The sequence below is a fragment of the Protopterus annectens genome, chromosome 12.part0 (assembly GCF_019279795.1).
Source record: "Protopterus annectens isolate FY-2018-M chromosome 12.part0, PAN1.0, whole genome shotgun sequence".
NCBI classification, from domain to species: Eukaryota; Metazoa; Chordata; order Ceratodontiformes; family Protopteridae; genus Protopterus; species Protopterus annectens.
The window spans coordinates 935,256,671-935,265,638 of NC_056746.1; the positions used below are offsets into that span (position 1 = coordinate 935,256,671).

At 42.9% G+C, this 8,968-nt stretch overlaps 1 protein-coding gene across 1 annotated transcript in view; it reads right to left on the reverse strand.

Moving 5' to 3' along the window:
• PFDN2 (prefoldin subunit 2) overlaps positions 1-8,968 on the reverse strand; it is a 96,189-nt gene that overhangs the window by 22,228 nt on the left and 64,993 nt on the right. Inside the window, exon 3 of the mRNA XM_044089964.1 lies at positions 3,841-3,964. Coding sequence (XP_043945899.1) covers positions 3,841-3,964 — 124 coding nt within the window. The remainder of the gene's footprint in view (positions 1-3,840; positions 3,965-8,968) is intronic.

Below are 8,968 nucleotides of genomic sequence, written 5' to 3' on the forward strand. Positions count from 1 at the left end.
CTTCAGTAGTGGATGAGAGAAGAGGGGTGGCTCTGTATTTTAATATGCTGAAATGGTTGAGACATGGATTTTGATGGAAGAAAAGGAAAGGCCCTTGTGAAGCATCTCAGTTACGTATTGAAGAATATGCGGTAAATTGGGCACTGTTGTGCCCATCCCCTTAGTTTGGCTCCAGGAACAGAATTTTTTCTATTTTTCAGCATAGGATTTTCTAGTACTAGGCCTCCTTGCCTCCAGAATGACATCCATCACTTGCTTACTGAGGGATGGTAAATGGAGAGATCAGGTAATTAGCCAGGCTGCAAGGTTCAGGGTTTGAAGCTGTGGGGGCAGAATCTAGCCCTCCTGCTGGGACAGCAGGGCAGGGATCTGAGGCAGGTGCCATGGTGCCAGCAGTGACACACTGCACAAGAGGGGATACCAGTGTTGGCGTGGCCAGTCTGGTGCAATCAGTATTGTCCTTGGTTTGTCCTGTTTGATCTTTAGTAGTACTTTGGAGAGGAGAGGCAGAGGGGGAAAGGCATAAACTGATAGGTTTTTCCAGGTGAAGGAGAGGGCATCCACTTTCCAAGCTTGGTTTGTGGGGAGTCCTTGTGCAGAATGTGTCCAATTGGTAGTTCAGAGGGGAGGCAAACATGACTATCTCTGGGATCCCCCATTTGTTTCTCAACATGGTGAATATCTTTGGTTCCAGTTTCCACTCATGTGGGTCCATGAGATTTCTGCTTAGGTCGTCTGCCAGTGTATTTAGCTTGCCTGGCAGGGATTGAGCTTGTAGGTGTACTTGGTAGCTCAAGGCTGTATTCCACAGAGCCATAGCTAGTCTGCAGAGAGGGTATGAGTGGGTTCCCCCCTGCTTGTTTATGTACCAAATAACAGTGGTGTTGTCTGTCTTTACTAATAATTGTCCTGGAAGAATGTGGTCCTTGAAGGCTGTCAGAGCATTCTGTACAGCTAACATTTCTTTCTTTCTGATTGATATGCCCTGAATGCACTGCCCTGCAAAGTCAGACCCCCCCCCATGCACAGTCTGATGCGTCTGTTGTTAGGGTTTGGGCGGTAGGAGGTAAAGTGAATGGCAGTCCCTTGTTTTGGTGGCAGGCTTCTGCCCACCAAAGGAACTCTTATCGTTAGACAAGGTATGATAGGAATCATTGATTTTAGGTCCTGAGAATGTTGACACCATAGGCTTTTTACATACCATTGTAGTTTCCTCATATGTAGTCTTTCATCTGGAATTAGAAGAATGCAAGAGGCCATAAACCCCAGGGCTTGCAGTATTTTCCTTGCAGATTGCTGGGCCTTTGTGGCCTGTAGTTTGAAGTAGGCTGTAAAATGAACTTGTTTCTCTGGCATGAGGTAAGCCATCTGGGGAGTTGTATTCAAGCTTGCTCCCAGGAATACAATTTCTTGACAGGGTACAAGATGTGATTTATTTTCGTTTATGGTGTACCCCAGAGAAGTTAGTAATTTCTTTACAAATGCCAGATGATTTAATAGTATGTCCTGGCTTTCTGCCTGAATTAGACAATCGTCCAGGTATGGGTATATTTGAATATTTCTTTGCCTGCAAAATGCAATGACTGGAGCTAGGCGCTTTGTGGATACCTTGGGCGCAGTAGATAAGCCAAAGGGCAGTGCAGAGAACTGATAGTGTATGTAGCCTGCTCTGAAGCATAGGTATCTTCTGCAAGATTCCCTTATTGGGATGTGCAGGTAGGTTTCCTTTAAATCCAGTGTTGCCAACCAGGCATTTTTGCCTAGCATGGGAAGCAGCTGATGAAGAGTTAGCATTTTGAATTTTGGGGTTACCAAAAAAGTGTTTAGGACAGACAGGTCCAGGATAGGATTCCAGGAACTGTCTTTTCTGGGTACCAGGAAAAGTCTTGAGTAGAAACCTTGCCCCCATTCTTCTTCTGGGACAGGCTGAATAGCCCTGATGGTTAGAAGAGAAAGAACTTGCTTTTGAGCCTCTGCCTACTGATTTGGGGGTAGGTCTGGCCAACCGTTTGGGGTTGGTAAGGAGTGGAAGTGGAATCTGTATCTTTGGGAAACTATTTAAAACCCATTTGTTTTGGGTAATGAGTTCCCAATTTTTTGCATGCAGGGCTATCTTTCCCCCTAAAGAAACAGTCAGTTGAGCAGGGCTTGGAAGGTTTAAAGTTAAGTCATTGAGACACTTTACCATAGGGGGGAGTCTTAACACTCCCAGCTTTGAAAGTGGGAGCCCCCCACTGCTTACGCCTGTGAGTACCTTGGGACTGAAGCCTGGGTGTTCTGCTGGTTCTGGGTTTGGACTGAGAAGGCCTGAAAGATGCAGGAAAGGACCAATTCTTAGAGGGCCAATGTCTACTAAATCTGGGAGGCTGTACTTGGAGGAAATCTTTAACAGTTTGCATATATTTAGCTTTTTCCTCCATCTTTTTAAGAACTTCTTCTGCTCTGTTGCCAAACAGGCGGTCTTGGTTTAATGGAGCATCCAGTAATTTAGCTTTAACATGATCTGGCAAAGATTGCTCCTTAAGCCAAGCATGTCTTCTTTCACCAAAAGAGAAATCCTCTGGAGGGGAAGCAGAGGGAATTGAGTCCTCTGCATCAGAATCCTCATAAGTAGATAAGAGCAACTCCTGGTCATCAGAGAAAACAGAAATTTCAGAATCCTGATCAGAAGAATCAGAAGGAAAATCAGTTGCAGGTCTCTTAAGAGGGAGAAGGATAGTTTCCCCTGATTACAGTAATAAGGTCTTCAGCCATTCTTATCCTTTGTTTTTTTTAGGCACAGGGGCCTGACCATGCAGTCTGGGCATTGGTTTTCTAGGCATGGATCGGGTTTTAGGTCTTGAAGAAGATGGCGTCTGTTTAATATGCAAGTCAGTAGGCTTGAATACACCCTCAGAAGCCAGTGCCTGCACAGTGGCACTGGACCCATCCAAGGTAGAGACATCCACAGGTTCCACAGTCGAAGAAGCATCTTGGGGCATACTGAACTCCGAATGGTTCTCAGTAGAGGCCTGCAAATCTGAAGTAGTGGGTATCAGGGGCTGCAAAAGCACTTTACTGAGTACCGGCGAACTGACGACTAGCTTAGGAGAAGCGTCATCGGCAGCTTTGGACCTATGTGGTCTGTCTCTGTCTTTATCTTTGCATTTTTTCGGAATGCTGGTAGTCGGGTGGCTTACCAAAGCCATTTCTGGATAATTGAACAGAGTACCAAAATATTTAGATGCAAAAATGAACTGACAAAAAAAAAAAAAAAAAAAAGAGTACGAGGTCTGAATAAGGCACAAAACTGACAGCGAGGTACGTCGTGGTCTGGGACTAAGCAAGGAATGCAGTACGAATGTATTTGCTTTCCACAGGAAATACAATTGTTAACTTTTACTGACATCGGTTTAGAGCAAGAAAAAGGATCCCCAACGGGGTACTTAGCTTAGTTGAAGACTTCGGATCTGAAACTCGAAAATGAAAATTTCAGGAGTCAGCTGACCGGCACTTGCAAACTGCTTCTGCTTCAGGCACCGCACAGCAAGAAAGACTGATGTAATGGCGTCAGCTGCATGCTTTATAGCCCTGACTACCTCACATCACGGAAGATGAGACAGCAACCGACGCAGGACCCAAGACTTTGATAATCAGGCTGACTGCGGGCTACCTGCAAGCAGATATCCCAAATGTGATGACTGCAACAGTGAAACACGAAGAACATTAAGCTGCTCCTAAGATACTACAGGTTAAAGCAGTACTTTGTGTGTACCCAAGTCCAATGGAAATTTTCAAGTAACTCATAAACAGTATGCAACAACATCAATGAAAGCACAAAGTGCAACAAAATCTGATCACCTGGTCTTTGTTTTTCTCAAGGGCTGGAAGGACCTCCCTCACGGTTCTCTCCACTAGCACTCCACCAACCATGCGGTAGCACCTTCTGCTTGGGTCCACCTCCTTTAATGTCTCGATGACAAGACTGGAAGACATAGGGGGAATGGGAAAAATATTTAGAAAAGAACACAAGCGCCAAGCACATAAGCAATCCAAAATGTGGCACACAGAGCTTTAGTGAGGAAATCTGGTTCCCTGGGCAGCACTCTCATTTGGCACAAGCAATAACAAAGATAATCAATAGACACTTGTAAACTATCAAACTGACCTGTACTGGTAATTTTTTGCAAAAAGGGGGTGGATATAACCCACATACTACATACAATACTTAAATTAAACAATTTAGATGCAAAAAGTATGGTGCTTTTTGATTATTAGGACAGACTCCTGAATTTTTCTTGATGTTGAAAAGGTATGACACGATATCACGAAAGACCAAAGTTAATACCTCACTACCAAAATGAATGTATATGCTATTGTATTGTCCATCCTAAATGCATCAGGTAATAGAAAGACAAACTCAATTAAGTCTTGCAGGTGGAATACCTTACAGCAAAACTTAACATATGTGATTATGCAGTAGAGAAAGAACAATGCAAGTTAACAAGCTGTTTTTCCTAAAACATTCTTACTTACCCATAGGTTACATATTATGTAAATCACTTTCCTATATCTAACATAGCATCATTTTGGGGGTAAGGCGAGAGGTAAGAAAGAAGTATACAACACACACACTATAATCTTCATTTTTTTTACAAAATCACTTATAGCTTTAATATGAGAACTATAAATGAAAATAAAATTAAATGTAAAACAAAGATGCTTCAAAAAGTGAGCACTAGGTTTTAAGAATAAGAAACTGGAACTGCTTATAAACAAGCTTGCAAATGCCTACCTGTCCTGTTTTTGCTAAAAAAAGTGGTTTAACTACCTTTACTTCACTAATCCTTACTGACATCAGCTAATTAAGTGCAACAATTCTGACTGCTGGCAAGCTGGGCATTAATAGCCTGGAACAAAACAACAAAAACAAAATGAATATGGTGACAAAATATTTTCAAATAGACAATAAAAGCAGGTCTGTGCACTTCTTTTTCAGATATGCATGACCAGATGTGCATAATGTGCATAACCATGGCACTGAATACTGCAAATTCAGTACCATGATTAAGTTACAGAGGAACAAAATGCAGTTTGTCATCTGCCCTTCAAGTGCTATCAGCTTGAAATAGAGACGTCAACCCAAACAAATAGCACTGCAGATGTGATTAATAAGTGTAATTAACACTGTCAGACTTAACAAGTTAAAAAAAAGTAGTCTGATAAATTTGCAGTTTAAATCAGGTGTATGAACGAAACATGACAAAAACACAAAAGGTAATTACAAAATGGAAAATCTGTTTACAGAAATTTGATAAAATGAGAAAAAATATTTAGATGTAATTTCCTATCTCTTGTTAGCAGAAACTGCCAGTTTCATAGCATGAACTGCTCTTACTGGAGGAACATAAGGTTTTCCATTCCAAACACAATGCAGTGCACATGGAGGTAAAGCCTTGACTCGTTCCAATGGTTAATGCATAACCCCTTGAGGTACAAATGTAAAGCCACAACAGCAAGACTGGCTGATATAGCAGTTCCTCTTTTACACTGGTATCCTAAAACTGTTGGAAATTAAAGAGACAGTATTCATTGCTTCACTTCAAGCACAACAACAAAGTTTGCAGACGACTGCAAACTGGGCGCCATAGTGGAAAGTGCATCGGACACGGATATCCTTCAGAAGGGACTCACAGAAACAGATAGCTGGTGCCAGAGCCATGGCCTGAAGTTAAACGCCAAAAAATGTATAGTCATACCCTTCGGGAAAAACAAGGTAACCCCAAGCTACCATATAGGTGGCAATCCACTAAGCACAGAAGAGGTTATCAGGGACCTGGGGACCCAGGTTGACAGTGGCCTTTCTTTTGACACTCACGTTGCTAAAGTGGTTAGAAAGACCTTCTACATTGCCCACCTGATCATGAAGGGATTCACATCCAGATCTAGTGAGGTCATTGTTCCTTGTACTCTTCACTTATCAGACCAATGATCGAGTACAATGCCCCATTTGGGATGTATCGCACCCGACATCTGCAGCAATTGGAGAGACCCCAAAAGTTCCTCACCAAAAGGATAAAGGGACTCCAAAATCTGTCATATGCTGCCAGATTGAAGAAACTCCAGCTCTATTCAGTTGCATACCGTCTGCTCAGAGGTGACATGTGCCTGACATACAAGGCCATGTCCAACCCGGAATTAATGGACATGCTCCACCTCAAAAAATCCAAATCCACCAAAACCACTAGAGCAAGTGACTTAAACCTTAGCACGGATATAAATAGGATGTGCTGGAGGGATAGATTTATCACTCAGAGACTCCCTATGCTGTGGAATAAAATCCCGGTCCATGTGAGGCAGAGCACCTCGCTGGCTCTGGTCAAGAGAAATCTTGACCTGTGGATGGGAGATCGTAGGTTTGGACAGAGGCACAACAAACTAATGGGCACAGTAATTTTTCATATAAGGGGTGGCGTAAGCCACAAAAATTTGGGCTAGGCTTATAAATGCCTTAGGGCAGATAGCCTAGTATAAACCTATGAACCTATGAACCTATAATTCTGACTTCCAAGTGCAAAAACTAAAAAGATGAATGACACCTTTTTGGGTGAAAAAATAACCAGAAAACTAGCAAGCCTACTCCCAACTGCCACTACGCAATATGTCTAGGAATAAAGACGACTTTCTGGAAAAACGTTACAAATCTGTCTGCATACTGAACATGTGCAAGGACACCAGAAACAGATTTTCACTAACAGTTAATACACACTGCTACATACTGGCATGCATAACATGTAAAAACCTTCTCGAGATTTCAGTTCTATTCTGTAGTAATGGGAAAATCCTTCCGTGCCCTAGTTTATTGTAGTTCTGAAAAGCTGTGTATGTTCCTTCCTCACCTAGCAACCAAGCATTTATCCGATACTGTTGATATGAATCACGAGAAAATTAGAAGGGATGTGCAGTTGTGTGTGCAGTCAGTTTCTTTCCAAAGTCACTGAACTACACTCAACATGCATTTAATATTCTACTGCGATAGCTTTACTGAAAACTCACTTAGGCCACTATTTCCCAATCTAGATGAAGACAAAGATGCAAGACTACCTTCTTGTGAAAGATGGAATAAGAGTATTTATCAAAAAAAAAAAGAAAACAAAAGAAAAAAAACTAGGATGCCTGCAAGTACAAGACATCATATCAAACTCAAGATAAAAATACTGCAGTTATAACATCTAAGCTCAAGAAAGCCAAAACTGTAAAGCATCCCTGGCCTAGACGGCGTAAAGCACTTCAAAACTGCTACTCTGATATGGGGTCCCTGCCCCAAACCCACGATCTCTACATACACCTTCAAGGTTACATAAAATGTGTAAAACAAACAATATCCATATAAATTATGCCATTGGGGATGCACAAGCCAGTGCATTTCTTTGTGCCAGTCCAAGCCCGGATAAATGAGGATGGTTGCGTCAGGAAGGGCATCCGGCGTACAATTTTGCCAAATCATACATGCAGACAACAGTACAGATATACATACCGGATCGGTCGAGGCCCGGGTTAACAATGACCGCTAACAGGGTGCTGGCGGAAACTGGGCTACTGTTGGCCGAAGGAGGAGAAAAGGGGGAAGGCATGCCCGAAGCCAGGTAAAGGTTAGGACTGTGATAGCGAGGGTCGGAACTTTGAATGCTGGCAGTATGACTGGTATAGGGAGAGAGCTAGCTGATATGATGGACAGAAGGAAGGTTGGTATATTGTGTGTGCAAGAGACCAGATGGAAGGGGAGCAAAGCTAGGTGTATCGGAGGTGGGTTCAAATAGTTTTATCATGGTGTGGATGGGAGGAGAAACGGTGTAGGGGTTATCCTGAAGGAACGGTATGCTAAGAGTGTTTTGGAGGTGAAAAGAGTGTTGGATAGAGTGATGTTTATGAAACTGAAAATTGACGGTGTAATGATGACTGTTGTTAGTGCATATGCTCCAAAAGTTGGGTGTGCAATGGATGAGAAAGAAAAATTTTGGAGCGAGTTAGATGAAGTGGTGATGACTGTACCCAAGGGTGAGAGACTGGTGACTGAAGCAGATTTCAATGGGCATGTTGGTGAAGGGAACAAAGGGGATGAGGAAGTGATGGGTAGGTATGGTGTTAAGCAAAGGAATGCAGAAGGTCAGATGGTAGTGCATTTTGCGAAAAAGAAGGACATGGCTGTGGTGAATATGTATTTTAACAAGAGGGAGGGGCATAGGGTGACATACAAGAGTGGAGGAAGATGCACACAGGTGGATTACATCTTAAGTAGAAGGGCCAGTCTGAAGGAGATTGGAAACTGTAAAGTGGTGGCAGGGGAAAGTGTAGTTAGGCAGCATAGGATGGTTGTTTGTAGGATGACATTGGTGATCAAGAAGAGGAGGAGGAGTGTGAGGGCAGTACCAAGGATCAAATGGTGGAAATTGAAAAAGGGTAATGGTGAGGTGGTGTTCTGGTAAGAGTTAAGAGTTAAGACAGGCAGTGGGTGGCAGTGAAGAGTTACCGAACAGCTGGGTAACTACAGCAGAGCTAGTAAGAGATGGCTAGAAAAGTGCTTGGTGTGACATCTGGAAAGAGGAAGGAGTACAAGGAGATCTGGTGGTGGAATGAAGAAGTACAAGAGAGTATACAGAGAAAGAGGTTGGCGAGGAAGAAGTGGGACTGTCAGAAAGATGAAGAAAGTAGAAAGTAGACAAGAGTATAAGGAGATGAAGTGCATGGCAAAGGCTAAGGATAAGGCGCATGAAGAGTTGTATGAAAGGGTGGACACTAAGGAGGGAGAAATGGACCTGTACCGATTGGCTAAACAGAGGGACTGAGCTAGTAAAGATGTGCAGCAGGTAAGGGTGATAAAGGATAATGAGGGAAACGTACTCACAAGCGAAGAGTGTGTGTTGAGCAGATGGAAAGAGTACTTTCAGGGGCTGATGAATGAAGATAATGCGAGGGAGAGAATGTTGGA